This window comes from Oncorhynchus masou, chromosome 18, assembly GCF_036934945.1.
Source record: "Oncorhynchus masou masou isolate Uvic2021 chromosome 18, UVic_Omas_1.1, whole genome shotgun sequence".
In the NCBI taxonomy this organism is placed as follows: Eukaryota; Metazoa; Chordata; class Actinopteri; order Salmoniformes; family Salmonidae; genus Oncorhynchus; species Oncorhynchus masou.
The window spans coordinates 57,551,241-57,578,297 of NC_088229.1; the positions used below are offsets into that span (position 1 = coordinate 57,551,241).

General features: G+C 41.8%; 2 protein-coding genes across 2 annotated transcripts in view; one reads left to right on the forward strand and one right to left on the reverse strand.

The window, feature by feature from the left end:
• Positions 1 to 5,276: 5,276 nt before the first annotated feature.
• LOC135504914 (histone H1.0-B) lies at positions 5,277 to 6,744 on the reverse strand. Its single transcript, XM_064923842.1, has one exon. The coding sequence runs from the start codon at positions 6,496 to 6,498 to the stop codon at positions 5,902 to 5,904; it is 597 nt and encodes a 198-aa protein (XP_064779914.1). The 5' UTR covers positions 6,499 to 6,744; the 3' UTR covers positions 5,277 to 5,901.
• A 16,487-nt stretch (positions 6,745 to 23,231) lies between these two features.
• rhbdl1 (rhomboid, veinlet-like 1 (Drosophila)) overlaps positions 23,232 to 27,057 on the forward strand; it is a 63,945-nt gene continuing 60,119 nt past the window's right edge. Inside the window, exon 1 of the mRNA XM_064923844.1 lies at positions 23,232 to 23,664. Coding sequence (XP_064779916.1) covers positions 23,626 to 23,664 — 39 coding nt within the window. The 5' untranslated portion in view covers positions 23,232 to 23,625. The remainder of the gene's footprint in view (positions 23,665 to 27,057) is intronic.

The window sequence follows — 27,057 nt, forward strand, 5'->3', positions numbered from 1 at the left end:
TATCCTTGACTGTCAGACTGTTTGAGTATTAGAGTGTGTTGTTGGTGCGTGAGTAAAATCACTGGGGAAGCCAAGCCCCCACCCCTCAAAAAAAATATATATAAGCCATATTACAACCTATGTGTTGTGATAATTGCATTGTTTGTTCTATAACCTGTTAATTCGTATGCCCTGCGATAGTGACATATAGGACTAAAGGCAGAGATAATAAGAAGACAGTGGTAGAATAAATTCAATCACACCTTTTGTTTTATCCCAAAACCTGGATAGCAACCTCTGTCCAGTGACGTCCAGAAAGCATATTACCTGTACAGCAACAGACAGTTACATGACCTACAGCATGGTCAAGCAAGTTAATGTTTCTGACATTTTCGGACCACTGAACAAGTATTGATTTAGAGTTACTGCAAGTTACAAAGCCAACACGAGGTGCCTCTGCTATTCCAGCACCATTTGAACTTCAACATTTCGACATCATCAAATCAACTCTGCTAAGTCTTAAGACAGTGACAACTAAAATATACCAAAAAAAACAATTTAGTCCAATCAACATAGGCTAAATATGTGGCTGTCCATGGTTCTGATTTCTGTGTGTGTGTGTGTGTTCATGCAAGTAGAAAACATTTTTTTTTTTATTTAACCTTTTATTTAACCAGGTAGGCAAGTTGAGAACAAGTTCTCATTTACAACTGCGACCTGGCCAAGATAAAGCAAAGCAGTGCGACACGAACAACAACACAGAGTTACACATGGAATAAATAAACATACAGTCAATAACACAATAGGAAAAAAAGTCTATATACAGTGTGTGCAAATGAGGTAAGATAAGGGAGGTAAGGCAATAAATAAGCCATAGTGGTGAAATAATTACAATTTAGCAATTAAACACTGGAGTGATAGATGTGTAGAAGGTGAATGTGCAAGTAGAGATACTGGGGTGCAAAGGAGAAAAAATAATAATATGGGGATGAGGAAGTTGGATGGGGTATTTACAGGTGGGCTATGTACAGGTGCAGTGATCTGTGAGCTGCTCTGACAGCTTGTGCTTAAAGTTAGTGAGGGAGATATGAGACTCCAGCTTCAGTGATTTTTGCAATTCGTTCCAGTCATTGGCATCAGAGAACTGGAAGAAAAGGCAGCCAAAGAAGGAATTGGCTTTGGGGATGACCAGTTAAATATACCTGCTGGAGCACCTGCTACGGGTGGGTGCTGCTATGGTGACCAGTGAGCTGAGATAAGGTGGGGCTTTACCTAGCAAAGACTAAAAGATGACCTGGAGCCAGTGGGTTTGGCAACGAATATGAAGCTATATGGGGCTTTGGTGAAATACATTGTGAAGTAGAAAAACATGTTAACTCACCCTACTTGTAGAGAAATGCCAATGCCATCCTCTCTCTTCCATGTTGATGAAACGGTCTATCACTCTGTCATACAGTACACTTTAAAAAAAAAATGGTCCTATGCTACCTGGCTAATTGCTTGCTTGCCAGCCTACCTTCCAATCGTGGAAACCTTAGCTAGTTCACATTAGCCTTCTACATCTGGCTACATATTGAACTTCCATCCTCTCAGGCCAGAAGCACAACAATGTATGAATTAATGGTTGGACCAGAATCACTGTTATAATCATTGGCCAGTATGGAGAATTAAGTAAAACCACATGTCCAAATACCTTATCTCCATCCATGGCTAATTAAGGAAATGGACAATTTTAGCTAGCTAGACACTGGAGGACAACAACACAACGAGATGCAACAGTTTGTGTTTTTCTGTCAGTGATGTATGCTCTCAATGGGCTTTGATAGGAGTGACTCCAAATCCCCGCTGAGTCTGGCACTTTTTTTTGTGCGCCAGGACCATTCACAGTTTAGTATAGTTTTTTTGTTGTCAAGGGAGACCAGGTGCTCTCTGGCTTCTGTGCTATGGGCAGCAACAATGTCATACTTGTTTGGACCAGACAGCATCATATACAGTTATAGTCGGAAGTTTATATACACCTTAGCCAAATACATTTGAACACAGTTTTTCACGATTCTTGACATTTAATCCTAGTGAAAATTCCCTGTCTAAGGTCAGTTCGGATCACCACATTATTTTAAGAATGTGAAATGTCAAAAAAATAGTAGAGAGAATGATTTATTTCAGCTTTTATTTCTTTCATCACATTCCCAGTGGGTCAGAAGTTTACATACACTCAAATTAGTATTTGGTAGCATTGCCTTTAAATTGTTTAACTTGGGTCAAACGCTTCAGGTACCCTTCCGCAAGCTTCCCTCAATAAGTTGGGTGAATTTTGGCCCATTCCTCCTGACAGAGCTTGTGTAACTGAGTCAGGTTTGTAGGCCTTCTTGCTCGCACACGCTTTTTCAGTTCTGCCCACAAATATTCTATTGGATTGAGGTCAGGGCTTTGTGATGTCCACTCCAATATCTTGATTTTGTTGTCCTTAGCCATTTTGCCACAACTTTGGAAGTATGCTTGGAGTCATTGTCCATTTGGAAGAAACATTTACGACCAAGCTTTAACTTCCTGACTGATGTCTTAAGATGTTGCTTCAATATATCCACACAATTTTCCAACCTCATGATGCCATCTATTTTGTGAAGTGCACCAGATCCTACTGCAGCAAAGCACCCCCACTACATGATGCTGCCACCCCCGTGCTTCATGGTTGGGATGTTGTTCTTCGGCTTGCAAGCCAAACCCTTTTTCTTCCAAACATAATGATGGTCATTATGGCCAAACAGTTCTATTTTTGTTTCATCAGGCCAGAGGACATTTCTCCAAAAAGTACAATCTTTGTCCCCATGTGCAGTTGCAAACCGTAGTCTGTTTTTTTTTATGGTGGTTCTGGAGCAGTGGCTTCTTCCTTGCTGAGCGGCCTTTCAGATTATGTCGATATAGGACTCATTTTACTGTGGATATAGATAAGTTTGTACCCGTTTCCACAAGGTCCTTTGCTGTTGATCTGGGATTGATTTGCACTTTTTGAACCAAAGTATGTTCATCTCTAGGAGACAGAACGTGTCTCCTTCCTAAGCAGTATGATGGCTGCGTGGTCCCATGGTGTTTATACTTGCGTACTATTGTTTGTACAGATGAACGTGGTACCTTCAGACGTTTGGAAATTGCTCCCAAGGATGAACCAGACTTGTGGAGGTCTTTTGATTTTCCCATAATGTCAAGCAAAGAGGCACTGAGTTTGAAAGTAGGCCTTGAAATACATCCACAGGTACACCTCCAATTGACTCAAATGATGTCAATTAGCCTATCAGAATCTTCTAAAGCCATGACAAAATTTTCTGGGATTTTCCAAGCTGTTTAAAGGTACAGTCAACTCAGTGTATGTAAACTTCTGACCCACTGGAATTGTGATCTGTCTGTAAACAATTGTTGGAAAAATTACTTGTGTCATGCACAAAGTAGATGTCCTAACCGACTTGCCAAAACTATAGTTTGTTAACAAGAAATTTGTGGAGTGGTTGAAAAACGAGTTTTAATGACTCCAACCTAAGTATGTAAACTTCCGACTTCAACTGTAGATCGCCTCCACAGAGAGGAGACAGAGAGGCGCTGTTTCGCTCAAATGCTTTGTCCTGTGAGATTCATTCAGCTGGAACATTATGAAACACAGAGAGACAAAAGATGAATTATTTTGTTATTTATTTGTCACTTTCTTTGGGAAGCCTGGCTTCCCTTTGAAATCCATTAAAACACACCACTAGTGTTCACTGGTTCAATGTGTGTTTAATGTGAGGGCCAAAAGCAAATGGCTAAATATCAAATAGATTTTCTGCAAAACTCCACGTAAAAGTATACAGGTTTTACATAAATGCATAATAAATGCAAACAGCATAACCAGTCACACCATTCTATCAGGTGCCCTCTGCTTATTTACCTATTTTTTCGAACTTTTTGCACGTGAGCAGTTGGCGTCCTCTGAATTTAATTAGGCAACTTTGCAGTTTGGAATACTATATGGACATGTCACTACTATATTGTGACCAAAAAGTTTCACAAATTCAAAAACGGCAACCTTTTAAAACACATTTTATATTTGGAATGAACTCCTGTCTCGACTCCAGTGCATATTTGCCATGAAGAACTACTGAACGCAAAATAGCTGTTCACTTAGGCTACCTTGGGCACAGGCAGCTGTGAAGTTGAAATGGTAGGATAGACCTACCAGGCCAACCAAGAGTTTTTCTTTTACAAGCAGAAAGTTGCATAGCTGAATAACTGAAATATTGATGTTTAAAGTTCAAAAGTAATAGAAAATAAATGCTAAACTACTTTGAAGAAAATAACTTTTGAATATTCTTATCCTTTTAGAAACATTTTAACTGCACTGAAAACCGCATGAAAATATGGAGAGTGACCAGGAGATGGAAGTGTCGAGTTAACTTCAGGTAGAAAAAAACTGTTTTCTTTAGGGGTGGCATCCTTTCCTTGTCCAAATCCCATCTGCACTGTACAGCAGGACAGAAAAAAAGCGATGGCTTAAAACAGATGCTCCGCTCAACAAATAATGTTGCTTCACCTATAGTTTAGGCCTACATTACAGAGACATGATACAAGGAAATTAGCGAAGGATGCTTCTTTAACTCGACTCAGTTCCTGACCTGTAGATCGGTTTTAAGTGCTTGGTTCAGGATTTGTCAAATATACTTTCTTTGAAGGTGTACCTTGAGAACACAAATTACAAGTCTAGTTTATTTAACAACACTGTTTTTTTAATACTCCGCCATTGTTGGTAATTGATTGGCACATGTTCTAAAACTGTAATAGCTTCGTCAGTTTGTGTAGGTAGTGTTATGTATGGTTGTAGTGTTGGTTGATGTCTGTTTTTGTCTTAAGACGTGATGTTCTAACTGTAGCGTAGGCCTACATCTAGTAAATAAAATAAAAGGCCATGAAGTGGGCTTTCTATGACCCCAGTTCTAGGTAATCAGTCAAATATGGCATTTTTAGGTCTACGGTAGCTAATAGTTTCAGTCAATCCGTATAAACCACAAAACATGTATTCATTATGTTACCAATTTGGATACCGGGGCGAATAACTTCATACGAGTCGAACATTTTCAGCTGGTTGCAGATGTCAAGGAAGCTCTCCTTTTGACTCGTTTTATATGCTTAGAATTGAGATAATAATTGTTTCATTCCTCAATCGCCCCTCGATTACGTAATCTGCAATTTATTCAAATGAGTGTTGCGAACGGTCGTTTAGACATGTACGCCTACGTATGTTTAAAATGCGCGTGAAGTTGTGACACATATTTCGATGAGAAAAGTTTATTGTATTATAAACAGTTTCAAAAGTAATGCAATACATAGTCCGCAGTGTATTACAAATAGACTGAATTAATTGAACATGGTTGGTTTTCAAAGTAGTAGCATTAATTAATTGACCATGGTTGGTTTACAAAGTAGTAGCATAGAGTCCGCATTTAGAGCCATTACGCATCACTTGAAAATCTTGCTGACGTCCATTGCCTACACAGTTCTATACATTGTATAGTTTAACAATGCTCGCTATTGAAACGTGTGTTTTCAGAATGACCTCGTCCAAGGAGAACAATAACTATTCACTTGTTCCAATAGCCTAAACAATAATAATTCCAGATTAGTGTCACATATATTTTCTAACAGGTCCATATGCTACAGGTTTCCAAAGATCACAGAGGATTAATAGCGTACATAGTAGCCCAACAATTAATGCTGTCACACACCAACACTTTAATTCCAGACCCTCTTTTACAGCATCAATGGAGTGGAAAACAATAGGTAAAAACGTATAAGTTCCCATGAGACCATACAAAAATAATATTACATATACGAAAAACATTTCCTCAAAGTATTTACAGTGACTTTTATTATAATAAGTCTCTCTGAAATGTCCATTTACTTCTTCTTTGCGGCTTTCTTAGCTGCGGCCTTGGGTTTGGGTTTCGCAGCTTTGGCCTTCTTGGGTTTCGTTGCCTTGGCTGGTTTGGCTACCTTGGTTTTCTTTGCTACTTTCTTCGGCTTTGGTGCCGCTTTCTTCGGGGACTTTTTCACTTTCTTCACTGCCACTTTTGCTTTCTTGGCTTTTACTGGTGATTTGGCCACCTTCTTGGGCTTTGCAACCTTCTTGGGCTTGGCGGCTTTAACAGGCGACTTCTTTGCTTTCACAACGGCTTTAACTTTAGGTGCCTTTTTGGTGTCCTCTGCTTTCGCCAGTTTGAAGGAGCCTGACGCGCCGATGCCTTTGGTGTGGCGCAGGACCCCTTCACTCACCATCCTCTTCAGGGACAGCTTAATCTGAGAATCGGCATTGTCCCCCACCTTGTAGTGGCTTTTGATGTACTTCTGGACAGATTGTCTGGACGCACCTCCACGGCTTTTATCTGCATGGACAGCTGCCTTAATCATATCCGAGTATTTCGGGTGTGAAGCAGGTTTCTTGGGTGCCTTCGCCTTTTTTGCCTTTGGGGCTGGAGCTGCCGCCGTCTCTGCCATAGTTGACTCGTGAGATTTGTTGAATTCTGTGAGAATATGCAGTTCAGTTCAAGTATTCCCGTCTGTCACAAAACGTCAAAAGCTGCTAAATAAATATTTCCCAACTTGTAATAGTCCTGGAAAGGTCCAGGTTAGCTAAAACGCAGAGCTTTATAATACAAAAAGTTGATGTAAATTTGCCACACACGATGGCGCGTCACAGCTGATTTTCTATTAAGGCATCTTATTCTACAAACGTTCCTCTGACTTTATGAAGCGGACGCGCGGACGTGATTGAGAACACCAACCGCCAGCAGCTGATCCAGCAGGCTCCATGGAACTCACGTCGTCCCGTTTGTGTTTCTTCATCCTCGAACTCTTGCTAAATTTAAAAAGTATTGAATTGCATATGTCTACAAAATCGACTGGCTTGAAAGTAGACACTTTGGGCTTTACGGGCATATTCATATTTTTATAGAATTCGCTGACCGATAAACTTTTATTTCATGAAAACCTTCCCGAAGCACTGCGCGTTGTTATCAATATTGAAGAATTCCTATTAAATTGACCCAAACAGACAGAACCGACGATACAAATGACGAATGCATAATGAAAATGAATCAATACTTTAACGAATGCACATGGTTTGACCCGTGCAACAGCTCGTTTTTGCTTTTAATACACCGATATAATTTTCGAACTAACACAGCCCGGCCATTGACTTTGAGTGACGTGGTCGAGATTATTTACTGTTAAACCTCCTATAAATAAATGACAGAATATCTGATGTATGGGTAAAGCATCTGCTGTTAATATAGATTTATATAGGCTTTTAGTGGAATGGTTACGTTTAATTTCTTTGATGTTTTAAGGCAGAATTGGGAATAAACAAACTGGCACTATGCTTCTTGCGACTGTGCTCCATTGTCAGGAAAGTTGCCAACACCTTCAAAGATCTGCTTCTCTGATAATAATTCACAGAATCTGTCAACATTTTCATCAAAGAAACATGATTATCTGATATTTGACGTGGTATTCGCTCAAGTGTGAGTGACAACTATCTACACAAAACTAAACCTATCATTTAACGTAGGGCGCATTGATGACATTCTTTTGTTCAGTGGCTGGTAGTCTATAGGAGCGTCGACTGAACAACATGACTACGCGTGGATCAACACATATTTCCCACTGCTATAAATGTTTAATGCGCAGTGATACAGGCTACATTTGTTACAACAGGAAACATTGCAATTGTTTGTTTTTATTTCAGATTTTCGTCTGATATTTTTTCCCTGTAGCTCAAACGCCATCTTGGATCCCTTAGTAAAAGTCACATTACTTTTTAATTCATTTTCTGATATTAGGCCTTTATGACTGTTTTCAATAAAGTAATTGTGACGTGCTATTTTTCCTAATATATATATTTTTTTGAATCACAACTTTTTATGTCATACTTTACAGTTGGTCCATAACGTGACATAACACTGTCAAGCAGGTTTAGGCTAAGTGTAGCAGGTGGTGTTTCCAATTTTGACCATTATTCAAGTCGTAGGATACCTAGTTATGCCAATAGCCCACTAGTCATCAAAGCGTATGTATTCCAAATCTTATGAAAAATGTATTCAAAATCTTATGGAATAGACTGCACAAAGACGGACCACGACTATACAGTTTTGCTGTATGCTCTCTCTCTCTCTCCTTCCTCGCTCTGACCCTTTCTCTCCTCCCTCTCTCAGATGAGTAGCCTATAAATGCGTGTGCGACAGTATGTGTGGGTTAGTGGGTGAATGAGTGAGTGTTCATGAGGAGCGCGCTAAATGAACGAATGAATGCGCGCGCACTGTCGTTAGGTTTGTAGTGAAAATGTGTATTCACGCTGACGAGTGCCAACAGTGGTCGACCTCTTTCGGACGTTCATGGCCTCCTTAATCGATATTTGTCAATTTTCTTATGGTCACAGAACACTCAAAAGTGTCAAAAGAAGGGTAGTTCTTCCGTCGGGGGTTGTGCCTAGGGTTTGGTGCTGAAAACAGCACCCAAACGCACTTCTCCCGCTTCAAGGCCACTCCCTCCTTTCACCGACAGAGGGACGTCTTTAACAATGGACGGACGGCCTGTTGGGTCAACAGAATCCATCGCATTATTCTTTGTTTATTTGAAGAACATAATGAATCAGTAGTCAATGCGCCAACTGTAGGGTTTGTAAATTAATTGACCTATGGCTACTGTAAACATACCCTCACTTGAATCTGTGCAGGATCTACAGCCATTTGTAACACCTCGCAATCATTGCATAATAGTGCCATATTTGGGTGTTTTGCTCCTGTTTCTGATGTAAGGTGTGTTGTGATTGTTAGATGTAGGAAATTTACAATTATTGATTAATGATGGTGATGGTTGTTAGAATGATGGAATTAGTAATAATAAGTAACATAATTGTGCATTATTGTCTGAGATTAATTGTATTTTTTTATCAATAATTATTATGACAGGCATAGGCAATCAAGAACTTATTAACTTATTAACAATGAACTTTTGCAGACAGTGCAGCCTAACGATAAGAACACTGTTAAGAAAACACAATTGTTATTCATCATTTTTCTTATGACAACTCCCTGTCATGCCCCTATCCTGCAGAGCTTTAATAATAATTACATATTTCAAAGCTTGCATATTCAGAAAACAAAGTTCACAATACTTTAAGAAGTATAGGCGATTCAGGTAGTTTACAATACTTTAAGAAGTATAGGCAAGTCAGGTAGTTTACAATACTTTAAGAAGTATAGGCGATTCAGGTAGTTTACAATACTTTAAGAACTATAGGCAAGTCAGGTAGTTTACAATACTTTAAGAAGTATAGGCAATACAATTTTAAGAACTATAGGCAAGTGAGGTAGTTTACAATAAGTTTGCATTCATAGTTTACAATACTTTAAGTATAGGCAATATATTTACAATACTTTAAGAGATAGGAATTCAGGTAGTTTACAATAAAGTATAGGCATAGTGTTTACAATACTTTAAGAAGAAATTAGTTTACAATACTTTAGTCAAGTTAGTTTAGGTATAGGCATCAATAAAGAACTATAGTATCCCACATATTGTCAATATATTCAAATAAAGCATTGTGTCAGAAATTCTTAGTCTTAGGTACATCTAAATGTATCCCTTTGCCAAATAGTAATTTTAGCCTTTTATTAAACCCTCCCTGGATCTGGCGTGCGGTGCCGCAGTCTCAAAGTATTATGGGAAATGTCAATCTCCATGTTGCTCAAGTCTTGTGTGTTTGTTATGGATGGTTGCCATGGAACCATTGTCTTAGGGTGTAAACAAATACAGCAAATTGGATCTACATATTACGTTATATGAAAAGGTTTCCATCTGAGACCCTCAACTGTAGTTAAATACTTTTGTGGCTTTTGTCACTCTTGAATACATTCAGATGAAGTGCACATGAAAGAGTAAGTCAATTATCCTGAGGTGCACTGTAAAACTATTTTGTTTGATGTTATGTCCTTACACAGTTGTTCTGTGTTCACTCACACGCATGCTGTCACTGTGTGTGTTTACTTTTGACAGTTGTGACAACACGTGCGTCTGTGTGAGCAGGTGACGGAGAACGAGTGTAGCAGCCTGCAGCACAACCCCCATACACACACACACACACACACACACACACACACACACACACACACACACACACACACACACACACACACACACACACACACACACACACACACACACACACACACACACACACACACAACGCCACACAGAGAGCAGTTTGTCTGTATGGGGCACCAGCCAAAGGCTCTCTTTGTGAGTCACTCGACCTTCCTGCCCCCTAAATGTGTGTGTGTGCATGAGGGTGTGTGTGCATCTCCCCCTGAGCTGAGTATTTAGAGCAGGTAACTTATTTCCACTGTGACAGCTGTCGCCCCCTCCCCCCCTGACAGTCCCCTTATCTGAAAAGCACCTGTGTGATGTCAGTCAAGCCAGTAGACTTAGTCTGATCAAGACTATTCTAGCCATTATAGTCCATGCCTTTGATCCACGATAAGGATATAACCATTAACTTACCCTTTATTGCTTTTGAGTTGATATGTCGTGTCAGCAGAAGTATGTTTCATTTCAGTTTAACACCGAAATTGAATATATAAGGACCACTTTCAATTTGATCACATGCTATAACCATTCTATCACAGTGTTTTTAGGAAAGGCCTTTGATCTTTTCATCGTGTAGCAGGTCCCTTTCTAGAGCAGCGTACATCTTAGCTGACATCACGAGCACTGAAAACATTAGGCTACATATTCTACAGCTCTCAGTAAGTTAATGCCGTAAAGTTGTGTGGCCAATGGGCATCTTGTTTTTGGACCAGCAGCTGAGGTCCAAGACTGTCAAGGCTTTTTCTCTGTTGGTCATCTAGATGTATCCTAGCTCCCTCTTTCAGCACCGATTTGGTGTTGAGGTGAAATATATTGATCATATTTCACTGGAGCGTAGTTAAGTGTTATGAAACCATTCTAATCTTCAGAATTATTTTGTAAACCCGTCGTTATTTACAGAGCCTAACAATGTCATGATGTGTGAGCATTGGTTAAGCTTCAAACATAAAGCTTGGTTGCTGACTGACAGATATCACGACCTGGTTTGACATAGTAAATCATTGTATTTTTCACATGCGCCGAAGAAGGTGTAGTAGACCTTACCGTAAAATGCTTGCTTACAAGCCCATAAACAACAATAAAATTTTAAGAAAATAAGAGTTAAAAAAATATTTACTAAATAAACTAAAGTAACACAATACAATAACGAGGCTTTATACAGGCGGTACCGGTACCGAGTCAATGTGTGGGGGTGCAAGTTAGTCGAGGTAATTGAGGAAATATGTACCTGTAGGTAGGGGTAAAATGACTATACATAGATAATAAACCGTGAGTAGCAGTAGTGTTAATTTTTAAAATGAGGGGGCGTGGGGACAATGCAAACAGTCCGGGAAGCCGTTTGGTTAATTGTTTAGCAGTGTTATGGCTTGGGGGTAAAAGCTGTTATGGAGCCTTTTGGACCGAGACTTGGCGCTCCAGCACCTCTTGCCTTGCGGCAGCCTATTTGTTTTCTTTCCAATACTTAAGGTGCACTTGATTCATATAGCTTCCTGACTTAACAGAATGGAATCAATGGAAAAGTACAAACCCCGCCCATGCACCTTAGATATTTGAAAGAAAACAAATACTTTCTGGTCCCGGGCTTTAGCTCTGAAGTTGGTCCTTGATGTTAACTCTTTTCACCAACAGATGGCAGCAGCCTCCTAATAGGGGCACTAGAACAGTATTAACCTTAGCCTACATATAGTTTACAGTCTAGGGTGACCTCAACCTATGTTTTTCGCCAGGACAGTCTGGTTTTTAATCTTGTGTCAGAAGGAAGATGCGATATAGAAAGTAAAATGTAATATCGCAAATATATGGGCAACTGCTCAGGTTTCTGCCAGTGATAAAAGAAGCATTCGTGTTGCAGTCCATTAGGGGTGCTTGGTAAAATCACTGGGGAAGCCAAGCTAAAAATGTATAAAACATTTTAAAACCTATGTGTTTTGATAATTGCGTTGTTTGTTCTATAACTTGTTAGTTCATATGCCTTGCCATTGGGATATTTTTTGTTTTTTATTTTTTATTATACATATTTTTTTAAATGATAGGTATGTAGGCCTAAGGCCGAGACAATAACAAGACATTGACAGAATAAATTCAACCACGCCTTTGTTTCATTACAAAACTGGAAAGCAACATCTGTCTTGTGGAGTCCACAAAAGATATTGCATGTAATTTGTAAGTCGCTCTGGATAAGAGCGTCTGCTAAATGACTTAAATGTATGTAAATGTAACAAACAGTTACATGACCTGTCTACACCATGGTCAATCAAGTTAATGTTTCTGAAATTTTAGGACAACTATTTATTTAGAACACTGGAGGGTGTTCCACAAGTCGCAAAAAAAACAGGAGCTGCCTCTACTATTCCTGCACCATTTCAACTTAAACATTTCAACATCATCAAATCAGCTATGCTTTGTCAAGGGAGGCCAGATGCTCCTAGTCAATGCTATGGGCGGCAACAGTAACATACTCTTTTTGACCAGACAGCATCAGATAGATGGGATACACATACAGAGGCAGAGGGGAGCTGTTTCACTCGCTCGGATGATTTCTCCGCGAGATACATTCAGCCTCTTGCAAAATGAAGGGAAATTATGAAACACAGAGAGACAATAACTTATATTATATTTTATTCTTGGTCAATTTATGATACTGTTGCAGTCAGTATTAATCAGACACACAGATCAATTCAGTGGTTTTGGACCTTCCTGGTCAACCTAGGTAACAGGCATTGAGGATAAATATTCAACCTTCCACAGCAGTTCTGTGATTGCCTGGTTGCCACGGTGAATTGGATTGGTTGTGTCCAGACACTAGAGTACTCTCCACTTTGTTCACTCAAAAAAACAACAAGAGTTTATTATTGCACTACCTCAGCTATTCCAGTTTTACCCGTATCATTGGAAACTGCTTAAAAGGAGAGAGACTTGATTCAACTCACTGAACAAATATCTTTGCCCTGACACCAAAATGTCAAAACGTTGCATGATATTCTAAACAGTTCAGAACCTCCTCTGGGACTTCAACATTGCAGAGATCTTGCAGAGCAATGCAGATCCCATGTGTACGTCTGGGTGTTGGAAAAACCTATCAACCTTGAGCAATTTTTCATCCTGTGAAAAATAACCTTAATGCATTTTACACTGTAAGAATGTGAACTCAAACTATCATATCTGTGTGTGCTCTTCCTCTTCCTCTCTCTCACTTTATTTTACTTGTTTCCACTCTCTTCTTCTCCTTTCCATTCTCCCCTCACTCTCTCCCTTGGTCTTTCTCACTTTCCCATGGTTTCACTCCTCTCCTCTACTGCATCCTCTCTCTTTCTTAATTTTTCCTCTTTCTCCCTCCCTATTCCTCCCTAAAGATTGCATAAAATAGGGCACTTTGGACTAAAACTGTGTCAGTCACTGACCCGATTCATTCGGCTGTCATTTTCATCACACGGGTGATTCCCCCCACTGCACATTAACCATCGCCGGGCATCTGAAAGCGAGAGGGTCAGGCATCATCTATCTTAATTCCCATCATTCAGCTCTGATGACTTTACCCCAGAGAGAGTGATCCCAAAACCAGCTTGTACTTTAATCTCGGGGCCTGTTAGCTGCAAAACATTTTGCAATGGAAAACATAGCGTTTCGTATTGGACAAGTTAATAAAATACCTTTGCTTTTCACTCCATTTAATACGGTTTTATTTTGTTCATGACTACTCTTTCCTAATACATCAACTATACAGCTCTTTTCAGCAGCAGTTGCAAAGGCCTTGTTGATTGTGTTTGAGTTCTTTATCTTTCTCTCCTCTATATATGTATCTATATATGTATCTATATATGTATCTATCTATCCATCCGCCCACCCTCTGCCCGCCTTTCCGCCCATCCATCCATCCATCCATCCATCCATCCATCCATCCATCCATCCATCCATCCATCGACAGTATTTCTCTCTCTCATTCACTCTCTCCTTCTCCCTATCTCCTTGTCCCTCTCCTTCACTGAGACCCTTAGCTCTTGAATGTTGCAAATGTTATGTAAAATAATTACTGGTTGTTGGTCTCTTTGCATAATCTGTACCATTCCGCCCTCTCAAAGAGACTAGAGGAGGGCTGAGTCACAGGCCAGTACATTACTCTAATGAAGAAGGATCCACGGTGATGGACATACACACACACATACAGTATTTATATTACTCTAATGAAGGCGGAACTGTGTAATAGATACACTGTACACACACTCTAATGAAGAACAACCTGGTAGAAAAATGCTCATCCATACATCCACCCACCCACAGTAACACTTATAGGCTTGTATATGCTAATGAAGACACTGTTGCTATATGGGGTCACACATACACACACACACACACAGACTGGATAAAGACCTGCTTTAGTGTAGGCCGCACACGTTTAAACTTAGACATCCATTCTACGGAAACGCACCATGATAAGCTGCCTTACGGACATTAGGGTCATTAAGCCTGTTAACAGAGTGCAGGCTGACTGGCGGTCTAATTAACGTGTGTTCCTCTCCGAAGGCCTCGTTATTCTCCCCCGGGCCTCTGACGTCCTTGTTAAAGACAAACTAACTGGTTGTGTTTGGTCTTTCTATCGAGGTGAATAGAACAAAATGGGGGCTTAAGTCAAACTCAAGTGAGGGATCTTTCAGTCAGTGAGGCCCATCTTGTGTTTTGGTCTTGAGGGTCCTGATCTCAACATGACAAGTATGTTAGTTCATAGAAGATTCTATTTTGAGATAGGAAAGGTGTTAGTGTTGGGATGTTTCTGATGCTCCCACAGTTTCTTTATAGGATAAATATTTGTCTCAAGGCCAGATTGAAAGATTACATTAACCACGTTTCCATCCACACTTTTTATACATGTACAATCATACCATGTAAACCAAAACAAAAATCACGAAAGCTGTGATGGAAACGGTACCACTTCATAAATGCCGACAGATCATTTGTTCATTCGACATGGTGTGATCTTTTTGTGGAGGTAAAGTTAATTAAATCAAGAAGTGGCAGTGGAAACACCATTATGCGCAAATACTGATATAATAACCATTATATCGGCGTTTAAACTTGGAGTCACACAACGATGGTGTGTGGTCCTCCCACTACGACTAGAGAAACCATTCAGTTTATTAGGCTACAGATGAAATAAATGATGATGAACTTCACCGGGTGGTGAAAGTGCACAGTGATCTTGATGCTCCTTCCCAATAAATATCAATGGTCTTATTCTGGTGACATGATGAGCTTGACTGCCGTTTGACAAATAAACCTATTATCCATAATAATCTCATCATGTCAACTAGCCTACCGGCACAGCCTAACTGCACTGTATCTGCGAGCTGTTGGCTAGAACACATGTATCAAGACCAGAGAAGCACATGTTCTATTTAACCAGTAGAGGTGAGTGGGTAATATCACTGAGAAAGCCAATCAAAGCCAGTAAAAAAGCCATATTACAACCTATGTTGTGATATTTATGTTGTATGCTCTAAAACCCATTCATTAATACGCCACCTTAACATACAATACGGCCATGACAACAAAAAGACCACAGTCTTTATAAGCCTCTCTATGGGCAGGGCATGACAGCTAAACAGGTTCATGTCAAGCCCTGCATGTTTTTTTTTTCAAAAGTTTCATGGAATTTGGGCCAACATGGCTGAACACCAATGATAGGACAGCATTTCCATGTTATAGGATGCATTTTCAACTGTAGGTTGAATGATAGGACAGCTATTTCCATATTAAAATGTTATAGGATGCATTTTCTCCATTGTTTGTGATGGTAGGCCACCCTGGTAGTCCTACATTATGATCAAATAGCCACAGTAGCCTACTTGGCCACTGTTGTAACTTTAACTTAAAGCCAGTACAGCCTCAGTGTTCACAGTAAACGCACACTGGAAGTTGCACAGAATTTTCACAACTTTCAAGTTTGCTCTTAGCAGACCTGAAGTTTGCTCAGCGCCGCAAAAAGATTGAGGGAACATTGCTAGGAGATAAATGCACTTTTCAACAGGACAATAACCTAAAACTCAAGGCCTAATATACACTGGAGCTGCTTACCAAGAAGACATTAAATGTTCCTGAGTGGCCTAGTTACAGTTTTGAATGAAATCTGCTTGGAAATCTATGGTAAGACTTGAAAATGGCTGTCTAGCATGATCAACCACCATGTGCAAATATTGTACAATCCAGGTGTGCATAGCTCTTAGAGATTTACCCAGAAAGACTCACAGCTGTAATCGATCGATGCCAAAGGTTATTCTAACATGCATTGACTCAGGGGTGTTTAATATTCAATACATTTTTTTTACGTTTCTAAAAACATAAAACATATTGAATCTGTTATGAATTCAGGCTGTGACACAGCAAAATGTGGAAAAAGTCAAGGGGTATGAATACTCTGTGAAGGCACTGTACATTCATCTGCCTGGAGAGTGTAGGACTGTCATTCAACCAAGATTAGTAGGTTCCCAACATTAGGAAAACGCCCAGTCAGACAGTGCTAAGAGTGCAGGTGTGTGAGCCCACCCAGGGGACAACCCATCAGAGACCACTCCATCTCTCACTGACAGGAGAGGTGCGTTGGTGGGAGGTTATCGGGCGTCATGTCTGACCTGAATGATCTGACTACATTTCACCATACTGTAACTGCTCTCCAGTTCCTGACTTGACATATTCGTTTGAGTTTGTTGTGGTGCAAAGGGCCTCAACAGAGCATCTCCAGCTAACCTTGTTCTGTGTAGTTTTCTTGGCTTCATCCCAGGACGTTCCTGTCTTCTTCACCTCTTCATTTGTCCTTTATTATTCTCTTTGGGCTCCACTTCCTGAAGTCGACAGCTTTCCGGTCATACCTGTGGGCACGATTCACTGTGTTAATGAGGTCTGGATATTGATGTTGTCTAAGATGATGTCTTTAGTCTGAATGTATTTACCAAGAGCTGGAGAGTCACAGTGTGTGGTACAATTACGAGACAAACAGAGAGAGAGAGAGTCTCTGTCTTGACACTGGGCCAGAGGCAGAGCAGAGCACCATAGGAGCTGAGAGTTGGCACTGGACTGGGGATGGAGAGGGGATCATAGCTTATTGTTGTCACACATTGATGACCTCATACACCAGCAGGTCATAAATGAGCCACAGCAGCCTTACCACAGCTTTCAATTGGACACTAATACACCAATTCACTTCATAAGGCAGGATTTACTGTATCCCCAGCCATCCTCATTGTCCTTAAGAGAAGTGATTATGATGTATGCATTCGTGAATAATAATGTGTTCTCTGCTAAGGGGAGCTCCATCTGAAATAGGTCTGGTAATAGCACTGCTCCTACCACGGCTGTCCACACATGGGGTTACGAGTCGCCATTCATCAATCTAATGTTCTGACCCTTATGTTCAGGCCCCCATACAGTGGTCTCTTTGTCATTTACATTCATTATGCATGGGATTAACATAAAAAAGGCTTTGTACTGGTATTACTTATAAGGATCTATTGTACGCCAGGTATTTCTGCCAAAGTGTTATTGCAGTGGTATTAAATTGTGTGTTACTACGGAGGGGGATTCTGTATGCCATCCAAACTCTGTCTCTCAGTTATGCGTGGCTGTTTGTGAGTGTGTGTGTCCGATTGCATGTGCTATAATGTCAAATCAAATTGTGTTGGTCACATGCTTCGAATACAACAGGTGGAGACTTTACAGTGAAATGTTTACTTACGAGCCCATTCACAACAGTGCAAAGTTAAAAGGTAAGACAAGTATTTGCAAAAAAAAAAGAAATAGTAACACAATAAAAACAATATTGAAACTATATACAAGGAGTACCAGTACTGAGTCAATGTGCAGGGGTACGAGGTAGTCGAGGTAATTGAGGCAATACAGTATGCACTAAGGGGTCAAATTGACTAGGCAATCAGGATATATAATAAACAGAGTAGCAGCAGCATATTTAAAGTGCTTGTGTTTGTGTGTGTGTGTGTGCGTGCGTGCGTGTGTGTGTGTGTGTGTGTGTGTGTGTGTGTGTGTGTGTGTGTGTGTGTGTGTGTGTGTGTGTGTGTTGGGTTAATAATTGTGTATGTTTTGGAGTGTCAGTGTAGTGTGTGGTTAGTCTAGTGAGTTTGCATAGAGCCAGTGTAAGGGAGTCCAGGCAAAACAATGAAGATAAATAAATAATATAGGGGGCAATGTAAATTGTCCGGGTAGCCATATGATTACAGTTCTGCAGTCTTATGGCTTGAAGCTGTTCAGGTGCCTTTTGGTCAATGACTTGGCGCTCCAGTACTGCTTGCTGTGCGATAGCAGGGAGAAAAGTCTACGACTTGGGTGGCTGGTGTCTTTGACAATGTTTAGGGCCTTCCTCTGACACCGCCTAGTATACAGTGTCTTCGGAAAGTATTCGGACCCCTTGACTTTTTCCACATTTTGTTACGTTACAGCCTTATTCTAAAATTGATTACATCATTTTTTTTATCTCTTCAATCTACACACAATACCCCATAATGACAAAGCAAAAACAGTTTATTTTTTTTTTTGCAGATTTAAAAAAAATAAAAAACAGAAATACCTTATTTGCATAAGTATTCAGACCCTTTGCTATGAGGCTCGAAATTGAGCTCAGGTGCATCCTGTTGTAACGGTCTTCTTCCTCCTCTGACGAGGAGTAGTTGGAAGGATCGAAGGACCAATGCGCAGAGTGGTAAGTGTCCATATTTTTAATAAAGAAATTGAACACTGAACAAAAACCAGAAAGTGAACGAACAAAACCGAAACTGTTCTTTCTGGTGCAGAATACAAACACTCAACAGAAAATAATCACCCAACACTCAAGGGTGAAAACAGGCTACCGAAGTATGGTTCTCAATCAGGGACAACGATTGACAGCTGCCTCTGATTGAGAACCATACCAGGCCAAACACAGAAATCCCAAATCATAGAAAAATGAACATAGACTGCCCACCCCAACTCATGCCCTGACCATACTAAAACAAAGACAAAACAAAGGAACTAAGGTCAGAATGTGACACCTGTTTCCATTGATCATCCTGGATATGTTTCTACAACTTGATTGGAGTCGACCTGTGGTAAATTCACTTGATTGGACATGATTTGGAAAGGCACACACCTGTCTATATAAGGTCCCACAGTTGTCAGTGCATGTCAGAGCAAAAACCAAGCCATGAGGCCAGTTAATTGTCCATGGAGCTCCGAGACAGGATTGTGTCGAGGCACAGAACTGGGGAAGGGTACCAAATATGTCTGCAACGTTGAAGGTCCCCAAGAACACAGTGGCCTCCATCATTCTTAAATGGAAGAAGTTTGGAACCACCAAGACTCTTCCGAGAGCTGGCCGTTCCAGAAGGACAACCATCTCTGCAGCACTCCACCAATCAGGCCTTTATGATAGAGTGGCCAGACAGAAGCCACTCCTCAGTAAAAGGCACATGATAGCCCGCTTGGAGTTTGCCAAAAGGCACCTAAAGACTCTCAGACCATGAGAAACAAGATTCTCTGGTCTGATGAAACCAAAATTGAATTCTTTGGCTTGAATGCCAAGCATCACGTCTGGAGGAAAAGCTGGCACCATCCCTACGGTGAAGCATGGTGGTGGCAGCATCATGCTGTGGGGATGTTTTTAGGAGGCAGGGACTGGGAGACTGGAGAGACCTGAAAATAGCTGTGCTGCAACGCTCCCCATCCAACCAGACAGAGCTTGACAGAATCTGTAGAGAAGAATGGGAAAAACTCCCCAAATACAGGTATGCCAAGCTTGTAGTGTCATACCCAAGAAGACTCGAGGCTGTAATCACTGCCAAAGGTACTTCAGTACAAAGTACTGAATACTTATGTAAATGTGTTGTTTCAGTTTTCTATTTTTAATAAATTAGCAAAAACATATTTTTTTTTAATTAACAAAAACTATTTTTGCATTGTCATTATGGGGTATTGTGTGCAGATTGATGAGGGGGAAAAAATATTTAATACATTTTTTAATAAAGCTGTAATCTAATAAAATGTGGAAAAAGTCAAGGGGTCTGAATACTTTCCGAAAGCACTGTAGAGGTCCTTGATGGCAGGGAGTTCAGCCCCAGTGATGTACTGTGCCGTACACACTACCCTCTGTAGCGCCTTGCGGTCGGATGCCGAGCAGTTGCTATACCAAGCAGTGATGCAGCCAGTCATGATGCTCTCCATGGTGCAGCTGTAGATTTTTTCAGGATCTGAAAGCCCATGTCAAATCTTTTCAACCTCCTTTGGGGGAAATGGTGCTGTCGTGCCCTCTTCGTGACTGTGTCGGTGTGTTTGGACCACGATAGGTCCTTAGTGATGTGGACACAGATGAAGTTGAATATCTAGACCAGCTCTACTACACCTCCTTTGTCTTGCTGACGTTGAGGGAGAGGTTGTTGTGCTGGCACCACACTGCTAGGTCTCTGACCTCCTCCCTATAGGTTGTCTCGTCGTCATCAGTGATCAGGCTTACCACTGTCGTGTCATCGGAAAACTAAATGATGGTGTTGAAGTCGTGGGTGAACAGGCTGTACAGGAGGGGACTGAGCATGCACCCCCGGGGGGGGTTAGGGTCAACGTTGCGGCTGTGTTGCCTACCCTCATCACCTGGGGGCGGCCAGGATCCAGTTGCATAGGGAGGTGTTCAGTCCCAGGGTCCTCAGTGATGAGCTTGGAAGGCACTATGGTGTTGAACGCTGAACTGTAGTTAGTGAACAGCATTCCTTTTGTCCAGGTGGGAAAGGGCAGTGTGGAGTGCAATAGAGTTTGGGTCCTCTGTGGATCTGTTGGGGCGGTATGCGAATTGGAGTGGGTCAAGAGTTTCTGGGATGATGGTGTTGATGTGAGCCATGACCAGCCTTTCATAGCATTTCATGGCTATAGATGTGAATGCTATGGGGCGGTAGTCATTTATACAGGTTACCTTGGTGTTCTTAGGCACAGGGAGTATGGTGGTTTGCTTGAAACAGGTATTACAGACTGGGTCAGAGATAGTTTAAAAATGTCAGATGAAGACACTTGTCAGCGTCCCGGTAATCTGTTGGGTCCTGCGGCCTTGTGAATGTTAACCTGTTTAAAGGTATACGGAGAGCCTGATCATACAGTCATTCAGAACAGCTGATGCTTGCCTCGAATTGAGTATAGAAGGCATTTAGCTCTTCTGGTAGGCTTGTGTTACTGCGTAGCTCTCGGCTGGGATTCCCTTTGTAATCAGTGATAGTTTGCAAGCCCTGCTGCATCCAACGAGCGTCAGAGCCGGTGTAGTAAGATTCAATCTTAGTCCTGTATTGAAGCTTTGCCTGTTTGATGGTTTGTCGGAGTGCGTAGCAGGATGTCTTATAAGCATCCGGATTTGTGTCCTGCTCCTTGAAAGTGGCAGCTCTAGCAATTAGCTCAGTGCAGATGTTGACTGTAATCCATGGTTTCTGGTTGGGGTACGTACGGTCACTGTGGGGACAACGTCGTCGATGCACTTATTAATGAAGCCGGTGAAGATGTGGTAGACTTCTCAATGCCATAGGATGAATTCCAGTCTATGCTAGCGAAACAGTCCTGTAGCTTAGCATCTGCTTCATCGGACCACTTCCGTATTGAGCATGTCACTGGTACTTCCTGTTTGAGGTTTGCTTGTAAGCAGGATTCAGGAGGATAGAGGGCGGGGGAGAGCTTTGTATGCATCTCTGTGTGTGGAGTAAAGGTGATCTAGAGATTTTAGCTCTCTAGTTCCCTCAAACTCATCTGGATCTTGAATCTAGTTCCACACAATGTGTTTCCCTCTAATCAGGGACTGATTTAGACCTGGTACACCAGTGTGTAGAATTAATTATGAGGTTGTACAGAAAACAAGCAGGCTCTGGAACTCATAGGGTGAGAGTTGAATACCCCTGCTCTAGTTGCACAGGTGACATGCTGGTAGAAATGAGGTAAAACGGATTTCAGTTTTCCTGCATTAAAATCACTCGCCACTAGGAGCGCTGCCTCTGGATGAGCATTTTCTTTATCCATTCCGCTCGTTGAGTGCAGTCTTAGTGCCAGCATCGGTTTGTGGTGGTAAATAGACACCTATGAAAATTACAGATAAAAACACTCTTGGTAAATAATATGGTCTACAACTTATCATGAGGCGAGCAGAACCTCAAGACTTCCTTAATATTGTTAATAAAGAGACGCACACCATCACCATTGATCTTACCGGACTCTGCCGTTCTGTCCTGCCGATGCATAGAAAAAACAGCTAGATTTACATTATCCATGTCCTTGTTCAGCTACGAATCCGAGAAGCATAGTATATTACAGTTCCTAATGTCCCGTTGATAGGATAGTCTCGAACGGAGCTTGTCCAGTTGATTTTCCAGCGATTGCACATTCGCCAATAGAACAGAGGGTAGAGATGATTCATTCATCGCACCATGGTGCCTGCATGCCGGCCACTGTAGCACCGTCTACAATTGTCGGCGATTAGGGCCCTGTCTTTTGCATCCGACACATTGAAGTAGAAGTACTCGTCCAAATCGAGGTTAGTGGTTGTTGTTCTGATGTCCGGAATCTCTTTTCGGTCACAGGAAACGATGGTGGAAACATTATGTACAAAAAAACTATAAGATCAATGCAAAAAAAGACAGAAAATAGCATTATGGGTCAGGAGTCTGTAAAACGGCCGCCATTCCCACCATTTTAATTACAATCCTAGTGTGTTTGAGTGTGATGTTTATTCACATTTGTCTGTTACAATATGTGATAGGCCTGCATGTAGATGTATGCATATATTCCTTCTGTTCATAAGTAGCTTAAGTCTGTCTGTCTGTCTGTCTGTCTGTCTGTCTGTCTGTCTGTCTGTCTGTCTGTCTGTGTTACAGATGTGCCTACGTGCATCCGTATCTGAGGCCGCAGTGGAGCTTATCCTCTCTCCCTCTCCAAGACGCCCTCCTTGCAGTGAGGAGAGGAGCTACAGCCAGTGGCCCCTCCTTCTCCGGTTCTCATTGGCTGAGAGGAGCCACCTCCCTCCTCTACCTCATTGGCATGCAGGCAGTGCAGTGTGAGTGAGTGAAGAGAGAGGAAAGAGAGAACGAGAGGGAGCAGTCAGTGCTGTAGGGAGGAGGAGAGTGAGTGAATGAGAGCTGCTGGATCTGCTGTTTGATTGTAATGCTGGGCTGCCTCCTTCCACACTGCACTGGCACAACATAGTACCCTGCCACCACTACAGACGCTGCTGATTACTCCGCTAGTTTGCCACACTGCTAGCAGGAGAGCCAGGGGCCACCAGGAATCAGGCTAGCTGGGCTTCTCCATCCTTTGAGCAGAGGACGTAGCCACGTCGTGGAGTGGAGGGGGCTAACACTACTGTTTAGGTACCCGCTTCTACTTCATCCAAACATCCCTCTCCCCACCACCACCACCAGCAGCAGCCCGCTCGCTCCTCTCTATGCCCTTGTCCTCGGTGGCTCCTCTCAACTCCCTGGCCAGTATATGGATAGAAGCTCTCTGTTTCAGCTCATACAAGAGCAGGTAAGCAAGCAAAGCAGCGATTGGGGGTTTCTATGGTTACCGTCTCCTGCCAGCAGCCAGCCGCTGTCTGTCTATCTAAAGATGTAAGGCAAGAGGCATCAGTGAGAACTGCTGCTAGGGGAGAGGGGAGTGGGAAAAGGGGCATGTCGGCACACTGGGGTGGAAAGTGTAGTAGACTGATGCTACTGAGGAATACTCAGGCAATATAGGGTGATAGAAGAGTATACCTTTGAAGGTGAGGTCAGATCATGGATCACAGTTTGCTGAGGTGGCAGTGGCGTATTTTCCTGGTTTACCTGTGCAGCAGTGTTATGAATTAATTGATTGTAGGTTGCGGTGGTAATGAGGTAATTTACCTGGGGATGGTTGGTCCTGACCTGATGATTTTACTGTGATCAGTGGGCCACTCATCTGGGACACTAGTTCTGGTTGTACCTGTGTTATTGTGTGCCATAGGTCTGTCTAGACGTCTAGTCTTTTTCCTAGTCTTTTTCCTTTTTCCTATCTCAAAGACACTCAGAGATGTTACTCTTGGCCAAAAAATAACCCAGAGGCGATGTTGTGCTCTGCAGTATCAAGGTCCAGCACAAAGACATCCACAGACAGCCACAGCCTCAAGCACCCTTTCAGCTCTCTAAGGAGGCATTTATTAATCTTTGAACATTCTTCACATTTTTCAGTTCTTGTATTTAAAGTGTTTTGTTAGCTAAATCAAAGCCTACTTTATTGCTTTGTTTTATCAACTTTGTGTGTGTGTGTGTGTGCATGCTAGTGTTCATCTTATCAGTCTGCCCCCCCTAACCCTAACCCCCCCATCCCTCATTCATGTTATTAGCTGACTGGACCATCCCACTGTTCTGAGGCACCAGTGGGGGATTTGCCTGATTGATAGATAGAATGGGCAATCATTCTGCTGAGAGGGAGGCATTGACTATCTGCTGCAGGGTCTAAGGGTCACGAGGGGCCTATCTGTAACACATTGATCAACAGACTTAGAGGTGTGTGTGTGTGTGTGTGTGTGTGTGTGTGTGTGTGTGTGTGTGTGTGTGTGTGTGTGTGTGTGTGTGTGTGTGTGTGTGTGTGTGTGTGAGCGTGTGTGGATGCCCGCGGGTTTTACCTGACCTTTTTTCAATATGTGTGTGTGTGTTTATGTATGACAAGGGGAAAGCCACCAAGGAATATTGAGTGAATGTGGTTAAAGGATGTGCTGTGGTCATGGTGGTGGTTTTCAAAGTTCGCAAGTAGCAGCAGGCATAGTGAATCGTTTATGAGCAGATCCTCGAAGATACAAAGGTGATAGCGTGATCATTTACTTGAAGCTTTAATGTGTGAGGTTTCAGTGGAGAAACACTCTTTATGTTAGAGGGCTAGTTGCAGGCACCTCTTTCATATTGGGCTGCTACATCAGACTCTGCAGAGAGAGAGAGAGAGAGAGAGAGAGAGAGAGAGAGAGAGAGAGAGAGAACGCTACATGAGTGACTTTATTAGTCTTTGTCTGCAGGAGGTAGCTGTGCTGAGCTCAGGCTGTTTCTGTTCACCCCCCCCCCCCCCATACACACACACACACACATATATTTATTTAAATAGCAATGACACTTAATAAGGAAACTGGGAGCTAGAGCTCCACCATCACTGAGCCATGCGATCATTAGTTGATAAATATCTCCTCTGCGATTCCCCTCCTTCCAGAGTTATTTTCACCTGCTACATAAAGGACAGGGTTATACCGTTTTGACGTATATATGCCAACCACAGCATGGATGAGGTTCTTATGTTCCCTTTCCTTTTCCTAGAGGTCTGATACCGTCAGTGTGGTGCTTTTCATGCGCGGCATTTGAGGAATGTCTCTTGACGTTTTTTTGTGTGACAGTGCTGGATGTGTAAATGGAAGAAAATGTAGTAATCGGTTCGAGAGAGAGCTGTTGTGGTGGCCTGGCTGCCACCATCTTGCAGTCAGTCAGTGCCACAGTAGCCTAGAATGCTGCAGCCGTATGATAATTACAGAGTGGCCCAGTCAGAGAACAGCTGTGTATACCCGGTTAGCTCAGATACTAGCACTATGGTAATACACTGCCACGCAAGTACTACTGCAACACTTATACTACTCTCAAAATACTGCAATACTCAGATGCTTCATGTGTACTACTACACTACTACATCACTCTAATACTACTACAGTACTATACTGAGTGTACAAAACATTAAGGACATCTGCTCTTTTCATGACATAGACTGACCAGGTGAATCTAGGTGAAGCTATGATCCCTTATTTGTGTCACCTTTTAAATCCACTTCAATCAGTGTAGATGAAGGGGAGGTGACAGGTTAAGAGTCTTGAGACAATAGAGACATAGATTGTGTATGTGTCATTCAGAGGGTGAATGTGCAGGGTCAAATATGTAAGTGCCTTAGAACGGGGTATAATAGTAGGTGCCAGGCGCACCAATTTAAGTGTGTCAAGAACTGCAACTCTACTGGGTTTTTCACACTCAACAGTTTCCCGTGTGTATCAAGAATGGTCCACCAACCAAAGGACATCCAGCCAACTTGACACAACTGCGGGAAGCATTGTAGAGTCCACTCCCGGACTAATTAAGGCTGTTCTGAGGGCAATATTAAGAAGGTGTTCTTAATGCTTTGTACACTCAGTGTATATTGCTGCACTCCTACTACTACAATGCTAAATTAGCACACTCATGTTACTACAGTACTACACTCCTACTACTTCAAATCAAATCAAATCAAATTTTATTTGTCACATACACATGGTTAGCACATGGTTAGCAGAAATGCTTGTGCTTCTAGTTCCGACAATGCAGTAATAACCAACAAGTAATCTAGCTAACGATTCCAAAACTACTACCTTATAGACACAAGTGTAAGGGGATAAAGAATATGTACATAAAGATATATGAATGACTGATGGTACAGAGCGGCATAGGCAAGACACAGTAGATGGTATTGAGTACAGTATATACATATGAGATGAGTATGTAAACAAAGTGGCAGAGTTAAAGTGGCTAGTGATACATGTATAACATAAAGATGCAGTAGATGATATAGAGTACAGTATATATGTATACATATGAGATGAATAATGTAGGGTATGTAAGCATTATATTAGGTAGCATTGTTTAAAGTGGCTAGTGATATATTTTACATCATTTCCCATCAATTCCCATTATTAAAGTGGCTGGAGTTGAGTCAGTGTGTTGGCAGCACCCACTCAATGTTAGTGGTGGCTGTTTAACTGTCTGATGTCCTTGAGATAGAAGCTGTTTTTCAGTCTCTCGGTCCCAGCTTTGATGCACCTGTACTGACCTCGCCGTCTGGATGATAGCGGGGTGAACAGGCAGTGGCTCGGGTGGTTGTTGTCCTTGATGATCTTTATGG

Coding starts and splice junctions, on each gene's coding strand:
- LOC135504914 (XM_064923842.1), bottom strand. CDS start 6,498: ATGGCAGAGACGGCGGCAGCTCCAGCCCCAAAGGCAAAAAAGGCGAAG.